This window comes from Spermophilus citellus, assembly GCF_964194105.1.
Source record: "Spermophilus citellus genome assembly, chromosome: 2".
NCBI classification, from domain to species: domain Eukaryota; kingdom Metazoa; phylum Chordata; class Mammalia; order Rodentia; family Sciuridae; genus Spermophilus; species Spermophilus citellus.
This window is the reverse complement of record NC_138183.1, coordinates 192,998,948-193,021,347: the sequence shown is the minus strand read 5'-3', so window position 1 is coordinate 193,021,347 and position 22,400 is coordinate 192,998,948. Positions and strand designations below refer to the sequence as shown.

At 39.8% G+C, this 22,400-nt stretch overlaps 1 protein-coding gene across 2 annotated transcripts in view; it reads left to right on the top strand.

Moving 5' to 3' along the window:
* Positions 1 to 3,174: 3,174 nt before the first annotated feature.
* The window catches only part of RNF169 (ring finger protein 169), a 122,233-nt gene continuing 103,007 nt past the window's right edge, over positions 3,175 to 22,400 (top strand). Inside the window, exon 1 of one of the 2 annotated variants that reach the window (XM_081282464.1) lies at positions 3,175 to 3,683. In XM_081282464.1, the coding sequence (XP_081138590.1) occupies positions 3,200 to 3,683 (484 nt within the window). In that variant the 5' untranslated portion in view covers positions 3,175 to 3,199. The remainder of the gene's footprint in view (positions 3,684 to 22,400) is intronic. The other variant, XM_081282465.1, reaches the window with a different exon arrangement.

The window sequence follows — 22,400 nt, the reverse complement described above, 5'->3', positions numbered from 1 at the left end:
GCCCAGGCAGCAGGCAGCAGGCATCACAACCCTATCCTTGCCTCAGGAACAATCTGGCATGCCACCATCACCACGATAGGGATACCACCCCTTACCCCAACCCCCACCTGAGAGTCACTGCTGTTGAACACCTACTGTCTCTGTTGCTATGACAAATTCTAAAATCATCTCTTTTTTTTTTTCTTTTTTCTTTTTGTGGTGCTGGGAATCAAACCCAGGACCTCATGCAAGTGAGGCAAGCACTCTCTGGGTTATGCTTCTAGCCCTTATTTCTGTGTATCATTTGCTGAAGATTCCATTTGCTGAACATTCAAGAGTGATGGGGTGGGTGGGGGGGTTGTTGCTGAGCCTAGGCCCTGTGTCATGTTCTAGCTGCTGGGAACAGGGAGAGACAGTAGCCCCCTGCTCCAGCTTCCCTCATGGCATCGATACTACATAGAAAGGGGTATTCCCCAAATAGGAAGGAGTTTAGATCTGGTGGTAAACAAAACAAAATGTCCACCGTGTCCCATTTTTCCTCTTCTTTCATATTGCTCTTTCTTGGTAGTTCCTTTTTTTTTTTTTTTTTTTTTTTTGGCCGGTTGTCAATTGTGATCACAATCCCAGGCTCCTAGGTTAAAGCTTTAGACTCATCCTCATCTCCTTTGTTTTCTCATCAGGATTTGCCTTGCTTTCTTACCACTACTGATTTAGTAACATTACTTTAGCAACTGCTAAAGCATAGAGGAATAAGAAACCAGGGGTCAGAATTCTAGAGTGTTAGAGCTCGGATAGACCTTTGAACTTGACAAAGTGGTATTTCAGGGCTGGGGATGTGGCTCAAGTGGTAGCGCACTCGCCTGGCATGCGCGGGTGCTGGGTTCCATCCTCAACCCCACATAAAAATAAAATAAAGATATTGTGTCCATCTAAAAACTAAAAAATAAATATTTAAAAATGGTATTTCATAGGAGTATGTATTAGAATTTTTATAGCACATCCTGGCCCTCCCCATCTGTTTTTTTGGGTTCAGTAGATCTGAGGTAGGATCTTGGGAGGCTGGGAGAAACAGACAGACAGTGTGTGTGTATTTATGTGTCTGAATTGTTTTAAAGATGAGGAGACTGAGGTAGCTGTTTGAAATCACACCATCAGTTAATGAAAAGGGTCAGAAGCAAGCACAGATCTCCTGGCATCTGGTCTAGTGCTACTCAGGCCTCTTGCTATTCCGTTCTGCAAAAGAAAATTTCCTGGTTTCATTCGTATTGAAGAAAGTATGCTACACTGTTGTGGCTCAGTTCCTCCAACAATAAACAGGTCCTTCAGATTAAGAGGCCCAAGACATCAATAATGAATAGCTCACATGAAGGGCCTGTTTCTAATGGTTGTCAGCTTGATCTCTGAACCACAGGTCTTCCTTGGTAGAACTGGGGAAAATGTCTTTAAGAACCTTAAGTGAGGAAGAAAGTGAGGAAGTCCCCCAGCCAAGGCCATACTTCTGTGTTTGGCAGGATTGTCTCTGGGCCTTTGTGCACACAATATTTGTTTCAATTATTCATTGACCCTTCTTCAATTCTTGAGTGTCCTTTAGCCATCTGGTTCTCATCATGAGAATCCATCTTTTATTTCTGCTCTCTGACTTTGACCAATCACTTCATTGGACTGATTTACCACCAGCTCTGGGCAATCTCATAGAAACCCAGGGCCTCTGATGCCTTCTATTAATTACATTAAGTTGCTTTTTTTGATTTTGCTCTCTTTACTAAACTTCTGCTTTTCTATAAAGATTCCCAACAGGAAATGCCATTTATATAATGTCTTCCTGCTGCAAAATCTGTGTTAGGGCAAAGAAAGCAAAGAGTGGGAGCTCTGCTGTAGAACTCTATCAGAGGGGAGCCATTTTCCCCATACCCTTTGCATCCAGAAAGGGAACTGACATCAAAGTCTGAGCATCTCACCCTAGCCCAAGCAGGAATGGCATGGTTAGAGCTGGCTTTTCGGAAGCAACTTTTAAGAGCTATGGAGGATGGATTAGAAGAAAGGAAGCTATGGGAAGGGAGTCTATCAATAAAAGCTACTGCAATAATCTAGGGGACAGACGATGATTGGGTAGTGGGAGTGGGATGAAGAGGAGGGAATAGGTGGGAAAATAGTCATTTTAGTGGGAAACTGACAGGACTAAGTAACTAAAAAGATATGGGAGATGAAGATGAAGTTAAAGATGAGCAGGTTTAGAGCTTGAGGACCTGGGAGGATGGGACTTTTAACAGAATGAGGGAAATAAGGGCTGTTTTGAAAGGAGGGTGGAAGACAGTGACATTAGTTTTGTACATGAAGGATGCAGACCTCCAAGGATATTTCCATCAGGCAGCTGAATATGCAGGGTTGGACTCAGAGTCTGGGCTGCAGATAACAGTTTGTGAATTTCAGAAGGAGAAAGGGGCAAGGTAAACCAGGGGAGCTTGCAGAGTGAGAAGAGAAGGGGTGGAGTCCTGAGCCTGGAGGAACATTTGCATTTAAGCTGGGGGGGGGGGATAAGAAGAGGGAGATAGAGATAGAGATTACTCAAGGAAGGAGAGGCGCTAAAGGGGTGTGTGTGTGTGTGTGTGTGTGTGTGTGTGTGTGTGTGTGTGTTGGGGGGGGGATGGAAAAGTATAGTTTTGCCAGTCAAGGGAGGAGAGTTTAAGGGAAATGGAGACAGAAGATGAGATGAAGGCTGACAAGAGGTTGTTACTCTCTGCAATCAGTTACTGAATTGAAGACAATTCAATGGTAGGCCTCATTTTGGTCACAAATCAACATAATCCTTACGGGAAAGCACAGGCCCTCACATCAAATGAAGTACTAAGGCAGGTTTCTGGATACTTCACAGGCTCCCCACTCACTTTAACCTGTTATCAGGGTATTGAAGAACAAGTGTAATTCCTTCAGAAAGTTTAGAATTTCCAAATAAATCCCTCCAACTCTCATCCTCATTGGGTTCAGTAGTAGGAAACTGCCAAAGATATGGAAGGCGAGGCTAAAGCCCGGATATATAAAGAATGACTAATAAATATTAATAAGGTATCCCCTCCGACCAACCAGGTCGAGGGAGAACCTTTTCCTGGCCCACTGGAGCCCCGCCCTCTAATGAATATGCAGATAGCGCTGCCCGCCGCGCATTGCCCCGCCCTCTACTCTTCTCCCTCGCAACGGACTCTCCCTTCAAACGGGAAACAAGATGGCGGCGGCAGGTCCGAGTACTCGGGCCTCTTCCGCGGCGGCAGCGGCGGCTCTAAGTCGGCGGGGCCGGCGGGGCCGCGGTGACGAGATGGCGGCAACGAAGAGTGGGGCCCCGGGTCAGGGATCTGGCCCTGCGTTGTTGGTGTTGCCACCGCCACCGCCGCTGCCGGAGGAGTCGAGCTGCGCCGGGTGCCTGGAGACCCCAGGGGGAGCGGCGGCCCTGCCGTGCGGCCACTCGCTGTGCCGAGGCTGCGCCCAACGCGCCGCCGACGCGGCGGGCCCAGGCTGCCCGCGCTGCCGCGCCCGCGGCCCGGGCTGGGCCCGCCGTCGAGCCCGCGACGACGGCCAGGCCGACGCGGAGGTGCTGGGCGAGCGCGCCCGCCGCGGCCAGCCAGAGCGCTGCCGCCAGCGCCGGGACGGGGGCGCGGCCGCTGCGGGGCCCAGGCCGGAGCAGGAACCTCGCGCCGCGCCCGCGGAGTCAGGTGGAGCTTCCCCTCCTTCCCTAGGGGTCGGGAGAACTGCCCGGCTGTTGTGGCCTGGCCTGATTAGGGGGTGGTGAGTCCCGGGCCCCACTCGGGCGGCTGTGGAGAGTTCTTATGGAGTTGCAACTGGGCTTTGCCAGGTGTTTCTGAATTTTGAACTTTGGAATGAACTACGGACAAGTTGGATTTAGAGGGGCAGTGAGGAGACCTCGCGTCTTACGTACGTCATAAGTTTGGAGGGAAACAATTCTTGGAACAAGTTAGGGACAGGTTGGAATTAGTGTGTGGAGGGGAGGGGCTCTGGAGAATCGCAGAAGCACTTGGTTTTAGTGGTGGATCAACAGCTTGGGGTCTTGCTGCTTGGAGGGATGTGGGTCTTGGGCCTGAGTTGTTCGGCCAGGGGTGTGGAGTAGCTGGAGTTTAGGGGACAGGTTGAATTTGGGGATGTGAAAGAAGAATTTTAGATTTGACAGCAGAGTGTGTTGGAGAATAAACCCACGTGCAATTTTTCATAACATCTCGAAAAGTGCATGCTTAGCACAAGAGCGTGGCGTATAATGAGGGAGCGATAATTGACAGCTATTTATATTTATGCTAATTATAACAATAAGAGCCAGTAGTGCTCCACAAAAAAGCTGGGTGGGGTTTAAAAGGTTTGGAAATGAAGATTGGTTGGCCGCGGGGCCGCTGCTAATTGTTTAGCAATGTGTGTTTCCTCCTGTTAACCTGGCACTTGGAAAGTTTGTTGCAGGACCCTTGCCTCAACTTCTTTCCTTTCTTATCATCAATAGCCTACCAATCATTGGTGCTGAGCTTTGAGATAGAACCTGTGCCCCGTTTAAAGCACAAACCAAGATTTGTGTTTAACCTAGGACTCTTTTGGAGACACACCCAGTCAAGATATCTACAGCTCTGTTTGATTAAAAAAAATACTTATCAAGGAAGAGAGTTTTCAGGAAACATAAATCAAAAAGGATCAGATATTTGCTCCTTATATGTTAGGAATTTTGCTATGTATTATTTTAAGTAGGGAAAAGGAAGCATTGTGTATGAAAGGGCAGCCCCTAGAAATTACGGGTTCCTAAAAGCAGTCTGTTTCAGGAACTGGTCAGAAACACCTGCCGCGGTTCTAGGAAACCTTGCCTTGATTTCTTGGGTTGAAGGGGATCTACATCTTATATTATTTTATTTTTTTTTAATATTTATTTTTTAGTTTTCGGCGGACACAACATCTTTGTTTGATGTGGTGCTGAGGATCGGACCGGGCCGCATGCATGCCAAGCGAGCACGCTAACGTTTGAGCCACATCCCCAGCCATACATCTTATTTTCAATGCTCCTTGTTATTCCTTTTAAATGTTATAACATCCCTATAAGATAGATACTTTTATTTCCATTGTATAAAAGAAACTGAGGTCCAGAGAAGTTGAGTAACTTACCTAATGATGAAAATTCAGATCCATCTAATTCCTGCTCAATTAATTTGCTTCAGATTTTGAGATTAGGGTCAAAATATAAGATAGGACTTTTTTGGTCTTCCTATCAGAACTATTGACTATATGGTATGGTCAAATAGGTTAGATTTTTTTTTTTTTTTGGCGGGGGAGATACCAGGGATTGAACTCAGGGACTTAACCACTGAGCCACATCTCCAGCCCCTTTTTAAATATTTTATTTAGACAGGGTCTCACTGAGCTGCTTAGGTCCTTGCTAAGTTGCTGAGGCTGGCTTTGATTTTGATTTTCCTGCCTCAGCCTCCATAGTTGCTGGGATTGCAGACGTGGGCCACCATGTGGGCAGTTAGAAAATTTTAATTTTATTTTCTAAGCCTGGAAATCACTACAGAAGTATCAGGTCTGAAATTTGAATCACTTAAAGGAAGTATGGCTTGCTAATTTGTGCAAATTTATTGTCTTTAAAAAAATTGTCATAAAGGATTGAAATATATTCCTGAATGAGGTTTGGGGATTATCTTTTAGCTTCAGTGGGTTGCCTGAATATACTGAAGTTCTTCCTATACAGTATCTTTTTAAAAAATTGTTTTTTAGTTGTAGATGGTCACAATACCTTTATTTGATAGGTTTATTTTTGTGTCAGTGCTTCACATATGCTAGGCAGGTGCTCCACCACTGAATTACAACTCCAGCCCTATATAGTTTTTTTTAAATTAAAAAATTTAATTTAAAATAATATGCATTCACATGATTCAAATAAAAGTATGAGAAAGTACACAATAAAAGATATCCTCCTACCCCTTACTTCCCACTTCCATCAAAGATTCTTCTTTATTTTTCTACAGAAAATGCAAGAATAACTGATTTTTGTCCCTGTTAGATAAAAGGTTGTATTTACATGCTCTGTGAATTGCTTTTTTTTGCTTAACAATACATGATGAAAATCTTTACATATCAGTATATAGAAAATGTTTTCATTCTTACAGTGAATGGAATTTCATTGAGTAGATCTAACTTAAGGATCTATTTGTAGACATTTAGGTTGATTCGTACCTTTTGCTGTTATAAATAATTTTTCATAAAATTTTATGTGTTTGCATTTTTATGAGTAGGTCATTTGTAGCTTTCAACTGATTCTCCTAATTTTTAAATGTTGAGTGCTGGGGATATAGCTCAGTAGAGAACTTGCCTCACATGCAGAAGGCCATGGGTTCAATCCCCAGCACCACAAATAAATAAATAAATAAAAATTGAGAACTACTGTTTTAATCCAGGTTCCTCATTATATAGAAGGGAAAACTTGTGACACCACAACAGAGAAGAAAGTTACTAGTTACAGGTTTTTGTGAGTGGGTAAACAAGGGCTGAAAGAGTAATCCTATAAAAAGGGCTGAAACACAGCTTAATTCACAGTGAAGTTTCATGATGGCTTTTTACAGAGAAAACTACAAGTACCAATTTCCTAAATATTTACATTGCACTTATATGAATAACAAACAGCAACAGTATAGCAATTTTAGGAATATTCTGAAGTATATAGCTTATTGGTATTTTGGCATAGTTAGGTCAACTGATAAGGGAAAGTTAAAGCTTTATAATACTGGGAAAAATGAAATTTTGTAGTAAATGCACTGATGTTTATATTGAAATTCTTATTTTTAAAAAATTTTTTGGTACTGGGCATTGAATTTAGGGCTGTTTTATCTCTGACCTATATCCCCAGATCCCCAGTCCTTTTTTATTTCGAGACAAGTGCCTTGCTGAGTTGTCCAGGCTGGTTTGTAACTTATCATCCTCCTGCCTCAGGCTCCTAGTCTCGGGGATCACAGGTGTGTGCCATTGTGCCTTGCATTTTTTTTTTTTTTTGAAAAAGGTTTCACTGTATTGCCAAGCTGGTCTTGAACTCCTGGGTTCAAGTGATCCTCCTGCCTCAGCCTCCTGAGTATCGAAGACTTCAGACATCCACCACTATTACACCTGACTTAATTAATTAAACAAACAAGGAAAACTTTAATTTTTTTTTTAACATCCAGTGTTTTGGAATTGGATTGTCTGGAAAAAGTGCAAGAGTTTGTCCTTGCTGAAAAGTTTGGTTGTACTGATGATTTTTGTGTTGTGCTAACTTCTTGGTAAGCTTTAAGGTTTTTTGTGTTTTTTTTTTTTTTTGGTACCGAGGATTGAACTCAAGGGCATTCAACCACTGAGCCACAACCCCAGTCCTATTTTGTATTTTATTTAGAGAGAGGGTCTCAATGAGTTGCTTAGCACCTTGCTTTTGCTGAGGCTGGCTTTGAACTCATGATCCTCCTGCCTCAGGCTCCTGAGCCGTGGGATTACAGGTATGCACCACTGTGCCCAGCAGCTTTAATTTTTTTTTTTTTTTTTGGTAGTTTTGGGGATTGAACCCAAGGCCTTGTACATGCAAAGCAGGCACTTTACCAACTGAGCTATATCCCAGCCCAGCTTTAAGGTTTTGAAACCTTAATGACCCTTGTGTAAATGGTTTATTTCTTAATATGTATGTCATTTTGATTGTATAGATATAATATAAGTTTTTGTTGATTTATGAAAACATTTTTGTGAAGGCTATGTCAGTGATCATGTCAAAATGTCAAAAAACTTCATCTTCTTTGAGTATCTGCTGCACATCATTATATTGATATATTAAAGTAGTTGGACCATCTTGAGCAGTATTCAGTGATGTTACAATGAGTGATTATTCTGTGCCAGGCACTATACTAGGTCCTTGGGAAACATTATTGAATGAAATATTAAAGATAACTCTCTCATGGAACTTGCATTCTAAATTTAGAGACAGTCCTGATCTATTGATTTTTAAAAACATTTACCACACAGGCATACACAGGTTGATTTTGAATTATACATGACAGGTGCACTGAAGCTTCATTGAAAATGATTCGTGGATTTAGGACAGTTCTTTTACCATAGGTAATGGTAGAAAAGCTGGACAAAGCCTGATGAATCTTTTAAATTGACAGTTTGGCCGGGCATGGTTGGTAGTGGATGCTTATAATCACAATAGCTTGGGAGGCTGAGACAGGAGGATTTCAAGTTCAAAGCCAGCCTCCGCAATTTAATGAGGCCTTAAGCAACTCAGTGAGACCCTGTCTCTAAATAAAATATAAAAAAGAGCTGAGAATGTGGCTCAGTGGGTAAGCACCCCTGGGTTCAATCCCTGGTACCAAAAAAAAAAAAAAAAAAAAAAAACCGACAGTTTTTTTTCCCCCTACTTTTGTGTCAAAGTACATTTCAAAATGGAATAGATCAAGGACTGGGGTTGTGGCTCAGCTGTAGAGTGCTGTCTTAGCATGGGCGAGGCCCTGGGTTCAATCCTCAGCACCACATAAAAATAAATAAATTAATTAAAGATATTGTGTCCAACTACAATTAAAAAAATAAATATTTTTAAAAAATGGAATAGGTTTAAAAAAATTGAATAGTGCCTCATTTATTCTTTTTCTTTACCCTAGCCTCCCTGTTCACTTAGTATTAACATACATTTAAAAAATTTCCTCTTTCTATGACGCGCAGAGAGTTCTGTTTATTACTCAATTGACAGAAAGTGTTTGCTATGTGTGTACCCTAAATTGCATTTAGGACTGATGAATAATGAAACCTTCTGATTGTAGTGTAAAAGGATAGGAATTTCCCTGGTCTGTAAGGATTTGTTTCAAAATGTATAAAATGACTCATCCTTTTATTTTTAATGACACGTATTCTAGAACTTGAGAATGTCCTTATGTATTATACTAATGCTGGAAACATGTGCCTTGTGTTTGCTTATGTTTTTCAAAACTCATGCTTAGATTACCTCACCATATGTTTTGTGACTTGGAATAATTAACATTGAAGGAATTGTTCTAGTTTATAGAATTTAGGATTGAGCAGTAGGAATTTAAGAGGTGTTTTCTTTTTTTATTGTTGTTTATTCATTCATATTTCCATTCCCTAACTTCCAGTTAATCTTGAATTACCCACCTTGAATTTATATCTGAGTTTTCTTAAATATCTGATATAATATCTATTAGGCAAATTTCATTGCATTAATTTAATGAGCACTTTTGGCATACACTGTTACAAAGATTAGTAAGACATGTCTTAACTAATTTTACTCTTTTATATTTTATTTACTCTTTTTTACTTAGAGACAGGATCTCTTGCTGAGTTCCTTAGGGCCTCACTAAATTGCTGAGGCTGGCTTTGAACTTGAAATCTTCATTCCTTAGCCTCAGGCATGTGCCAATGTCTGGCTGGTTCCTGTTCTTTAAGACTCTATATTGGGGAAATACACAGTCAGATAATTCTGAGTGGTAAATGAAGTAAATACATAATGCTAATGGTATTGTAATGGGTGAACAGTGTAGAGGAAACCTGAGAAAGGCGTTTGAACTGCATGTTGAAGAAAGAATAGGGCTTCACTGGGTGAAAGAGAAGGGATGGCCATTTCAAGCATAAAAGCTTTCATAGCCAAAGACAGAAGGCTGTTGTATTCACAAACTGCAAGGAGTTAAATAAAGGTGGAGTACTAGACTGGAGTCGGGAAGAGAGGAGACTAGAGAAATTAGATGGTGAAGGGCATTGTGGGTCATGCTAAGAGAATTTTAGACTTTATCCTATATATAGTATAGAACCCTTAAAGATTTGTAAGTAGTGATTGATATGATCATAATATGCTTGAGAAAGACAGTATTTGTTGGAGAAGGAAAGCTGTGAGTTGAAACTGAAGGGAGGGAGTCTTAGTGGAGTATTTTAGTAGTTCAGGCAAGAGATGAAGAGGGACTAGACTAAAATTGTGGTTGTGGAGATGTTACTTTCAGTCATTCATTGATTTAGTAACCATTTGAGGGCCTTCTTTGTACTTGGCATTTGAGCTACAAACAGATAAAACCATGATTCTGTCTCTTAAAGTATAGTTGGAAAGATTGCATGTAAATGTGCATGTAAAATATAAGTACAATAATATCTGTAATATAAGATATAATTATAGAAAGCAATATAATATAAATTAATAGAATAGGTTAGCAGAAGGGGGTATGGAGACAGCTCTCTGGGTTCAAATTTCAGCTCTGCCACTTTTAGCTGCATGTTATTGAACATATTGCTTAACTTCTCTATATCTTGTTTCCTCATTTGGAAGACAGGGATAGTAATAACAGCAAAATTGTAAGGTTGTTGTTAACACTAAATAAGTTGTTACAATGCTTGGCATATAGAGAGCTCAATAAATGTTACTTATTTTTACAAAGGAGAACTCAGATGGGTCAGGTATAATTTCAGTGAAAGACATTTCACCATGAGTGTTCAGTAGGTGGATGAGAGCAGGATAAAGATGAGAGAGAGAAATCAGTACATTTAAAGACAGAAGCAGGGGCTGGGGATGTGGCTCAAGCAGTAACTTGCCTGGCATGCGCAGGGCGCTGGGTTCGATCCTCAGCACCACATAAAAATAAAATAAAGATGTTGTGTCCACTGAAAACTAAAAAATAAATATTAAAAAATTTCTCTCTCTCTCTCTCTCTCAAAAAAATAAAATCTAAAAAAAAAAAAAAAAGAAGCATGAAACAACAAGGAGAGTTCTAGGAATTGTAAATAGGAGTGGTTAGAACATAAGAGTGTGCATGAGAGAGTAGAAGTAAAAGGATTTGCAGGAGCTGGGCAATAGTTGATTTTTAATACTATGCCAGAGACGATCTGTTGAAGAGTTTTACACTTTCACAGGGTTAATGTAACATGGATTGGAGAGCAAATTTTATTTGCATGATAAGCTGAAAGTGCCTCTGCTACAAATATCCAGGAAAACTGGATAATATATTAGTCTTTTAAATGCATTCCTGAACTTGCAGGAATGACAGAGTTCTCTCTAGTTCCAGAGACAGAACTAAAATCAAAACTATAAACCATTGAACCCTTGGAGCAGGCTGAATCACCAGAAGTGAGGGCTTTCTGAATGAGGAGTAATATTCTGGTTTTCTGTTTTTAGGGGTTTGAGTTTTAGCTATGTGTAAAAAGAGATGACTTTTGTGCATAAAGCTAGAGAGAGAGAGAGAGAGAGAGAGAGAGGGAGGGAGGGAGGGAGGGAGGGAAGGAGGGAGGGAGGGAGGGGAGTGTGTGTGTGTGTGTGTGTGTATTGGGGATTGAACCCAGGGCTTTGCACTTTCTAGGCAAATACTCTATACACTGACCTATGCCCACGGCCCTATAAACTAGGATTTGCCTGGGTTCTATACAAAGAAGAGATGGGGGAAACAAAAAAGTTTCCCTGAGAAATTGAAGCACAAGGTATGTGAGAAATTGCCCGAATTTGAGATCTTAGATATCCTTATGCCAAGAAATTAATATAAAAATTGACTCCACACTATTGACAAACCTGAGTCACCTAGAGAGAGAAAAATAAGACTCTGATGGGTATTCCCATACCTTAACTAAATGGGATTCTTTGCAGAAGAAATAAGTCTAACTGAAGATGAGCTTATAATAATAATAAAAAAAAAATGACAGCATGGGAGCAAACAGTTTTATGCCACACATGAGAACAGAAATATCAAGGAGGACTAGGATAGTAGAATTGGCAAATAAGTTAAAAGATAAGTTAAAGATAATTGAAAGATAAGTTAAATTAAAATATTTAAGTGACATATTTAGTCACTTAAATATGTTAATTGACATTCCAATGAATGAATAAGATTATGAAACGGGCACTTTTGAAAAATAACTAAACACGAAAACATGAGGTTAAAAAGCTCAGTAAGTAAGAGTTTACACAGAAAAAAATCAGTAGGTGGTAAATAATGAGAAAAAAAACAGTAAATTAAAGGAAAATATGAAAGAGAAGCGAAAAGGAATGATCAAGAAGTTCCAACATATAGTATTAATTCCAGGAGGAAGTAGATAAAATGAGGGAGTTATGGAATTTAAAGAGAAGATGGGGGCTGGGGATGTGGCTCAAGCGGTAGTGTGCCCGCCTGGCATGCGTGCAGCCCGGGTTGGATCCTCAGCACCACATACAAATCTGCTGTGTCTGCCGAAAACTAAAAAATAAATATTAAAAAAACATTCTCTCTTTAAAAAAAAATAAAGAGAAGATGACTTGAGAAATTTTCAGAATTAATAAAAAAAAGACCTGAATTTTTAGGTTTAAGACTCACGAGACCTTAGCAAGAATTTAAAAGTAAGCAAACAGCAGCAACAACAAAAATCCCCACAATTAAATGCATTGTAGTGAAACTACATAATATCAAAGATATTTTTTTTCTTTCCACAATTTTTATTGATGCATTATAGTTGTACATAGTGACCGGATTGTTACATATTTATACATGCACATGATATAACAATGTAATTTGGCTAACATTACTCCCAGCACTCCCTCCCCCTCCCCCAACAACTGCTGCCTTTCCTTTATTGATCTCCCTTTAACTTTAGTGAGATCCGCCTGCCCATTCTTTCTAATTTCCACATGAGAGAAAATATATGACCCTTGACCTGAGTTTGGCTGATTCTGCGTAACATGATGATCTCAAGTTTTATCCATTTTCTTTCAAATGACATAATTTTTACTTTATGGCTGAGTAAAAACTCCATTGTGTGTGTATACCACATTTTCTTTATCTCTTCATCCATTGATGGGCATCTAGGTTGGTTCCATAGTTTGGCTATATGGAATATAAACATCGGTATGCATGTGTCACTGTAGTAAGATGATTAATTCTTTAGAATAAATACCTAGGGGTGGTATAGCCGGATCATATGGTGGTTCCATTGACTATAGTCTTTTTTTTTTTTTAACCTGTATTTATTTATTCATGTGGTGCTGGGGATTGAACCCAGTGCCTCACGCACTCTACCACTGAGCCACAACCCCAGCCCTCATGGCTAGTCTTTTGAGGACCCTCCGTACTTGAGTTCCATAGTGGTTATTAAATGCATTGTAAATTGTAAATTTCTAATTTACAATCCCACCAACAGTATAAAAGTCTTCCTTTTTCTCTACATCCTCTCCAGTATTTATTATTGTTTGTGTTCTTGATGGCTGCCTTTCTGACTGGTATAAGATGAAATTTCAGTGTAGTTTTGATTTGCATTTTCGTAATTGTCAATGATGTTGAACATTTTTTCATGTATTTGTTGGCCATTTGTGGTTTTTTTTGAGAGGTGTTTGTTTAATTCACTTGCCCATTTATTTATTGGGCTATTTGATGTTAAGTTTTTTTCAATTCTTTATATATTCTAGATATTAATCCTCTGTCAGAAGAGTAGATAGTAAAGATTTTTCTCCTATTCTGTAGATTCTCTCTTCACATTCCTAATTGCCGCAGTCTTGGCTGGGCACAGAATCATGAGCCACCACACACCTTGTAGATTCAAGCAGCAATTCTTTATTCCCGAACTCACACCGGCCTCTACACACGTTCTGGGGAAATCCAAGTTCTCCTGCCGCCCAATTCATCTACTCCACGAGGCTTTCTTTTCCAATACTTTCTGAATCTCACGAGAACTCAACAGGAACTCAAGGATTGGGCGTGCCTGAGGCAGCAGGATACACCCTATTCCCCCCACAGGGTACACCTTAAACCTGGAACTTCCCTAAACCCAAGTCTTAAACCCGAACACCTTAAACCCAAATTATCCTAAACCGGGATACTTCCTAAAACCTGCAAGATACACCCTAAACCTGGATCCACCCTCGTCCTTGAGCAGGGTCACCTTCCTCAAACACACATGCAATGTCACAGCGAATTTCCAAGGCAAGTCCATTTAACATGGGGTACGCTGGCAAGGAAATTTCGATGTGTCATTCCTACTTGGCAATGGCCCTCAGCACCTAATTGTTTCCTTTGCTGTGTAGAAATTTTTTAATTTGTTTTTTTTATTGATTGTTCAAAACATTACAGAGCTCATGATATATCATCTTTCATACATTAGACTCAACTGGGTTTTGAACTCCCATTTTTACCCCCAGATACAGATTGCAGAATCACAACTGTTACATACTCACAATATTACATAATGGCATATTAGTGACTGTTGTATACTGCTACCTTTCCTATCCCCTACTATCCCCCCTCCCCTCCCCTCCCCTCCCCTCCCATCTTCCCTCTCTACCTCCTCTGCTGTTGTTCAATTCTCTCCCCTTTTTCCCCCCCTCCCCCTTGCCCCTCATAACCTCTTATAATTTTGTATATCATTGAAGGTCTCCTACCATTTCCATATACTTTCCCTTCTCTCTCCCTTTCTCTCCCCCCATTCGTCTTTCTTTACTATTAGTCTTTTCCTCATGCTCTTCCTTCCTGTTCTGTTCTTAGTTGCTCTCTTTATATCAAAGAAGACATTTGGCATTTGTTTTTTAGGGCTTGGCTAGCTTCACTTAGCATAATCTGCTCTAATGCCATCCATTTCCCTGAAAATTCTATGATTTTGTCATTTCTTAGTGCTGCATAATACTCCATTGTGTATAGATGCCACGTTTTTTTTTATCCATTCATCTATTGAAGGGCATCTAGGTTGCTTCCACAGTCTAGCTATTGTGAATTGTGCCGCTATAATCATTGATGTGGCCGTATCCCTATAGTGTGCTCTTTTAAGGTCCTCAGGGAATAGTCTGAGAAGGGCGATAGCTGGGTCGAATGGTGGATCCATTCCCAGCTTACCCAGGAATCTCCATACTGCTTTCCAAATTGGCCTCACCATTTTGCAGCCCCACCAGCAGTGTACAAGTGTACCCTTTTCCCCACATCCCCGCCAACACTTATTGTTGTTTGACTTCATAATGGCTGCCAATCTTACTGGAGTGAGATGGTATCTTAGGGTGGTTTTGATTTGCATTTCTCTGATTGCTAGAGATGGTGAGCATTTTTTCATGTACTTGTTGTCCTCCTCTGAGAAGTGTCTGTTCAGGTCCTTGGCCCATTTGTTGATTGGGTTGTTTGTTATCTTATTGTTTAATTTTTTGAGTTCTTTGTACATTCTGGATATTAGGGCTCTATCTGAAGTGTGAGGGGTAGAAATTTGTTCCCATGATGTAGGCTCTCTATTTACCTCTTTTATTGTTTCTCTTGCTGAGAAAAAACTTTTTAGTTTAAGTAAGTCCCATTTGTTGATTCTTGTTATTAACTCTTGGGCTATGGGCGTCCTATTAAGGAATTTGGAGCCTGACCCCACTATATGTAGATCGGAGCCAACTTTTTCTTCTATCAGACGCACCGTCTCTGATTTGATATCTAGCTCGTTGATCCATTTTGAGTTAACTTTTGTGGATGGCGAGAGAAAGGGATTCAATTTCATTTTGTTGCATATGGATTTCCAGTTTTCCCAGCACCATTTGTTGAAGATGCTATCCTTCCTCCATTGCATGTTTTTAGCTCCTTTATCAAATATAAGATAGTTGTAACTTTGTGGATTAGTCTCTGTGTCCTCTATTCTGTACCATTGGTCCACCTGCCTGTTTTGGTACCAGTACCATGCTGTTTTTGTTACTATTGCTTTGTAGTACAGTTTGAACTCTGGTATCGCTATACCTCCAGATTCACTCTTCCTGCTTAGAATTGCTTTTGCTATTCTGGGTCTTTTGTCTTTCCATATGAATTTCATGATTGCTTTATCTATTTCAACAAGAAATGCCGTTGGGATTTTGATTGGCATCGCATTAAACCTGTAGAGAACTTTGGGTAATATCGCCATTTTGATGATGTTAGTTCTGCCTATCCATGAACAGGGTACATTTTTCCATCTTCTGAGATCTTCTTCTATCTCTCTCTTTGGGGTTCTGTAGTTTTCATTGTATAGATCTTTCACCTCTTTTGTTAGGTTGATTCCCAAGTATCTTATTTTCTTTGAGGATATTGTGAATGGAGTGGTTTTCCTTATTTGCATTTCAGAGGTTTTGTTGCTGATATACAGGAATGCCTTTGATTTATGCGTGTTGATTTTATAACCTGCTACTTTGCTGAATTCATTTATTAACTCTAGCAGCTTCTTTGTAGACCCTTTTGGGTCCCTTAGGTATATTATCATGTCATCCGCAAATAGCGATAATTTAATTTCTTCTTTCCTATTTTTATGCCTTTAATTTCTTTTGTCTGTCTAATTGCTCTGGCTAGTACTTCGAGAACTAAATTGAATAGAAGTGGTGATAGAGGGCATCCCTGTCTTGTTCCAGATTTTAGAGGGAATGCCTTCAGTTTTTCTCCGTTTAGGATGATGCTAGCCTGAGGTTTAGCATATATAGCTTTTACAATGTTGAGGTAAGTTCCTGTTATCCCTAGTTTTTCTAGTGTTTTGAACATAAAGGGATGCTGTACTTTGTCAAATGCTTTTTCTGCATCTATCGAGATGATCATATGGTTCTTGTCTTTAAGTCTGTTGATGTGGTGAATAGCATTTATTGATTTCCGTATATTGAACCAGCCTTGCATCCCAGGGATGAATCCTACTTGATCATGGTGCACGTTTTTTGATATGTTTTTGTATTCGATTCGCCAGAATTTTATTGAGAATTTTTGCATCTAGGTTCATTAGAGATATTGGTCTGTAGTTTTCTTTCTTTGAAGTGTCTTTGCCTGGTTTTGGGATCAGAGTGATTTTGGCCTCATGAATTAATTTGGAAGAGCTCCTTCTTTTTCTATTTCTTGAAATAGCTTGAAAAGTATTGGTATTAATTCTTCTTTGAAGGTTTTGTAGAACTCCGCTGTATACCCATCCGGTCCTGGGCTTTTCTTTGTTGGTAGTCTTTTGATGGCTTCTTCTATTTCTTCCTTTGTTATTGGTCTGTTTAAATTGTGTGTGTCTTCCTGTCTCAATCTGGGCAGATCATATGCCTTAAGAAATTTATCGATATCTTCACTATCTTCTATTTTATTGGAATATAGGTTTTCAAAATACTTTCTAATTATCTTCTGTATTTCTGTAGCGTCTGTTGTGATATTGCCTTTTTCATCCCGTATGTTGGTAATTTGAGTTCTCTCTCTTCTTCTCTTCGTTAGCATGGCTAAGGGCCTGTCGATCTTATTTATTTTTTCAAAGAACCAACTTTTAGTTTTATCAATTTTTTCAATGGTTTTTTTTTGTTTCAATTTCGTTGATTTCTGCTCTAATTTTAATTATTTCTTGTCTTCTACTACATTTGCTGTTGTTTTGCTCTTCCTTTTCTAGGTTTTTGAGGTGTAGTGTGAGTTCATTTATTTGTTGGTTATTTCTTTTTTTGAGGAAAGAACTCCAAGAAATGAATTTTCCTCTTAAAACTGCTTTCATTGTGTCCCATAGATTTTGGTATGTTGTGTCTGTATTATCATTTGTCTCTAAGAATTTTTTCATCTCCTCCTTTATGTCTTCTGTAACCCATTGATCATTCAGTAACATATTGTTCATTTTCCATGTGATGTAGGATTTTCCCTTCCTTCTTTCATCATTGATTTCCAATTTCATTCCATTGTGATCAGATATGGTGCATGGTATTATCTCCACGCCTTTATATTTACTAAGCGTTGCCTTATGGCATAATATATGGTCTATCTTTGAGTAGGATCCATGTGCTGCTGAGAAGAACGTGTATCCACTTGATGATGGTTCATATATTCTATATATGTCGGTTAAGTCTAGGTTATTGATTGTGCTGTTGAGTTCTATAGTTTCTTTATTCAGTTTTTGTCTAGAGGATCTGTCTAATGGCGAAAGTGGTGTGTTGAAGTCACCCATAATTATTGTGTTGTGGTCTATTTGACTCTTGAACTTGAGGAGAGTTTGTTTTATGAACGTTGCAGCTCCATTGTTTGGTGCATACAAATTGATAATTGTTATGTCTTGTTGGTGGATGGTTCCTTTTAACAGGATATAGTGTCCTTCTTTATCCTTCTTGATTAACTTAGGTTTAAAGTTGTATGTCTTTTCCTATCATATGAGTCTCCTGAAGGCAGCATATTGTTGGATTTGTTTTTTTGATCCAGGTTACTAGCCTATGTCTCTTGATTGGTGAGTTTAGGCCATTAACATTTAAGGTTACAATTGAGATATGATTTGTACTTCCAGTCATGCTTCTTTATTTATTTATTTTAGTTTGGCTGGTTTTACTTTTTGGTTATTTTCCTCCCCCTTTATTGAGACACCTCCTGCTGTTAGTTTTGGGCACTATTTTTCAATTCCTCTTCTTGTAGTATTTTGCTAAAAATGCTTTGCAGTGCTGGTTTTCTTGCTGCGAATTCTTTTAGCTTTTGTTTATCGTGAAAGATTTTAATTTCATTGTCAAATCTGAAGCTTAATTTTGCTGGATACAGTATTCTTGGTTGGAATCCATTATTTTTCAGCGTTTGAAATACATTGTTCCAGGATCTTCTCGCTTTCAAAGTCTGTGATGAGAAATCAGTCGTTAACCTAATTGGTTTACCCCTGAATGTAATCTGCCTCTTTTCTCTCGTAACTTTTAATATTCTCTCCTTGTTCTGTACGTTGGCTATCTTCATAATTATATGTCTTGGAGTTGGTCTATTATGGTTTTGAATGTTTGGGGTCCTGTAGGCTTCCAGGATTTGGCAATCCATTTCATCTTTCATCTCCGGGAAGTTTTCCAGAATTATTTCATTTAATATGCTGTCCATTCCTTTGGTTTGAGTCTCTGTGCCTTCTTCTATCCCGATGACCCTCAAATTTGGTTTTTTTATGACATTCCATATCTCTTGAATAGATTGCTCATGGGATTTAAGCATCTTTTCTGTGTTGACTATATTCTTTTCAAGTTGATAAACCTTGTCTTCATTATCTGATGTTCTGACTTCTACTTGATCAAGTCTGTTTGTAATATTCTCGTTTGAGTTTTTAATTTGGTTTATATTTTCCTGCAATTCTAGGATTATTGTTTGATTTTTTTTAAAGATCTCTATCTCCTGGTAGAGCTCGTTCTTTGCCATTTGAATATGTTTGTTTAATTCGTTTTCAAAATATACTTTTATTGCTTGGACTTGCTGTCTCATGTCTTCCCTAATATTCCTTTCCATTCGAGTTAGGTAGGCCTTGAGTTCATTCCCTATCCCTGCTTCTGATGTTTCTATGTCCTCCTGTAGAATTAAGTTGTCCTGTATTGTTTGTACTCCTTTTTTCCCTTGTTTTCTCATGTTGTCCACATTACTTTCCAGCTCTATTTGATTGCCGTGTTTCTGCTCTCTTCTATAGGTTTGTTTTGGTTCTGTATTACTCTGTTGTTTCTTCTTTGTGTTGTTAAACTGTGCCTGCTAACGTGGATTCTGCTGGGAAGGAATTCCGACGGCCGAGCTCCAGTGACGTCACTACTCTGCTATGACGGGCCCCAGGCTCCTTGCTGGGGTGTCCTAATGGGGCTGTGTGACTGGACTGTCTCTGTTTGGTTTCAGCTCCCCGTCGAGGCAGGCGGGCAGTCTCCAGCTGCCCAGTATCTCAGGCAGCGGGCGGGTGAACGGTCGCCGGCGGGGGAGTGGACTTCAGCCGCCCAGTCGCGCGGGCCTGACCTCTAGTCCCCTAGTTTTTCCTGCTAGTCTTGGTTTCTCCTGCTAGACCAGATTTCCCCTGAGTGATGGCTCTCGGCATTTCAAACTGTACTCTGGACCTGCCGTTTGTTGGGTGTGGAGGGTGTCTATTGGGGCCCCGGCACTCTATTGTTTTGTTCCCGTTGTGGGGGATAGAACTGTACCGCTTCCTTCCCCCTCTGAAATCCCGTACTTAGCCCGGGGGTCAGTGCGGGCTCATCCAGCAGGATTCCACAGAATTGCAGCCACTTTTCTCCCTGCTTGCTAATGAATTACTTCTCTGCGGCGCCCCGCCTTCTGTAGCCGTGGGGAAGGCCGGGCGAATCAGTCAGCCCGGATCCCCGGGGTCGCACAATTGGCTATTGGGATCCTTGGCACTCTATCGTTTTGATTTTTTCTGCTTGCCCCTCCCCCAGCGCTGGCTAGACAGGTTTCGTTTTGGCTGCTGATGGGAGGGGGAGTTGAAGGTCAGGTGTCTCTAGTTTTCCCCTAGTCTTTATGCGGGCTCACTCTGATACTCCCTCCCCCGGAAAGCCTAGGAGAGCCTAGGAGACACAGACCTGTTTTATTGTTGCAGTCTGTCGGAGAGTGGCGGTGGATACTTCAGCTCTCCAAGATGGTGGCCGCTGATTGCCTTGGAGGGGTTTCCGTTGTGGGGGATGGGACTGTATTGCTTCCTTCCCCGTCTGAAATCCCGTACTCAGCCCGGGGGTCAGTGTGGGCTTGGCCGGCGGGGTTCCACCGAATGGCAGCCACTTTCCTCCCTGCTTGCTAATTAATCGCTTCTCTGCGGCGTCCCGCCTTCTGTAGCCGTGGGGCAGGCCGGGCGAATCCGAAATTTTTTAATTTGATACCATCCCATTTATTAACTCTTGGCATTATTTCCTGAGCTTTTAGGGGTCCTATTGAGAAAGTTGTTGCCTGTGCCTATATGCTGGAGTGTTGACCCTTTCGTTTTCTAAGAATTTTTGGTCTAATTCCTATGTCTTTGAGTTAATTTTTATTCAGGGTGAGAGATAAAGGTCTAGTTTCATTCTACATATGGGTAATCAGTTTCCTTAGCACCATTTGTTAAAAAGGCTTTTTTTTTTTTTCCTCCAGTGTTTTTAGCACCATTTGTTAAAAAGGCTGTTTTTTTCTCCAGTGTTTTTGTAGTTATGTGGTTTGTCTCTTGTCTTCTATTCTGTACCGTTGATCTGTGTTTTGCTAGTACCATGCAGTTTTTGTTACTGTAGCTCTGTAGAATTATTTGAAGTCAGGTAATGTGATGCCTCCAGCATTGCTTTTTTGACTTAGAATTACTTTGGCTATTCTGGATCTTTTCTTTCAAATAGTCTTTTAGGACTTTTTCCTATTTTTGTGAAGAATGTCATTGGTATTTTGATGGGAATTGCATTGAATTTGTATATTGCTTATGTAATTTGGTCATTTAAAAAATATTAAGTCTGCTTATCCATGAACATGGGAGGTCTTTCCATGTTCTTCAGTTTCTTTTTTTCAGTGTTTTATTGTTTTCATTGTAGAGGTCTTTGACCCCTTGGTTAGATTTATTTCTAGGTGTTGTGGTTTTTGTTTTTCTTTTTTTGAGGCTATTGTGAATGAAATTGTTTTCTTGATTTCTTTTTCAGCAGATTCATTGTTGGTATATAGGAAAGCTTTTGCTTTTTGTATGTTGATTTTATAACCTGCTCTAGCAGTGTTTTGGTTTAGGTTTTTTGGATCTTCCAAGTATCAGGCTGGGGAGATAGCTCAGTTGATAGAGTGCTTGCCTTGCATGCACAAGACCCTGGGTTCAATCCCTAGCACCAAAACAAAACAAAACAAAACAACAACAAGAAAAAACACAAGTATAGCATTATATCTATAAATAGTGATAATTTGACTTCTTCCTTTCCTATTTTTATCCCTTTTATTTCCTTCTCTTGCCTAATTGCTCTGGCTGCAATTTTTAATATTCTGTTAAATAGGAGTGGTCAGAGTGGACATCCTTGTCTTTTCTCTATTTTAAAAGACATTCTTTCAGCTTTTTCCCATTTACTATAAAGTTGGCTTTGGATATTTCATATATAGTCTTTATGATGTTGAGGTAGGTTTCTTCTGTCTCTAGTTTCTTCAGTGATTTTATTATGAATGAGTACTGAGTTTTGTTGAAGGCCTTCTCTGCATCTATTGAGATGACTATGTGATTTTTGTCTCTAATTCTATTTATGTGATGGATTACATTTATTGATTTGTGTTTATTAAACTTTCATCTTGTATCTCTGGAATAAAACCAACTTAATCATGGTGTATAGTCGTCTTAATATGTTGTTGAACATGATTTGCTAATATTTTAATTAGGATTTTTGCATCTAAGTTCATCAGGGATATTGGTCTGTAGTTTTCTTTTATTTTTAATATTTATTTTTTAGTTTTACACCGACACAATGTCTTTATTTTTATGTGAGGATTGAACCCAGTGCCTCACACGTGCTCAGTGAAACTCTACCACTGAGCCACAACCCCAGCCCCATTTCGTTCTTTAATGTGTCGTTATCTGGCTTTGTTATGACCAAAGATACTTTTTATTTATTTATTTTTATTGGTTTTATTTTTCTAAATACATGACAGCGGAATGCATACAATTCTTATTACACATATGTAGAATATATAAAGTATGTTCATTACCAATTCATGTATGCACTTTAGATAATGATATTCATCACATTCCTCCATCATTGCTAACTCCCTGCCCCCTCCCCTGCCCTCCCCTCCTCT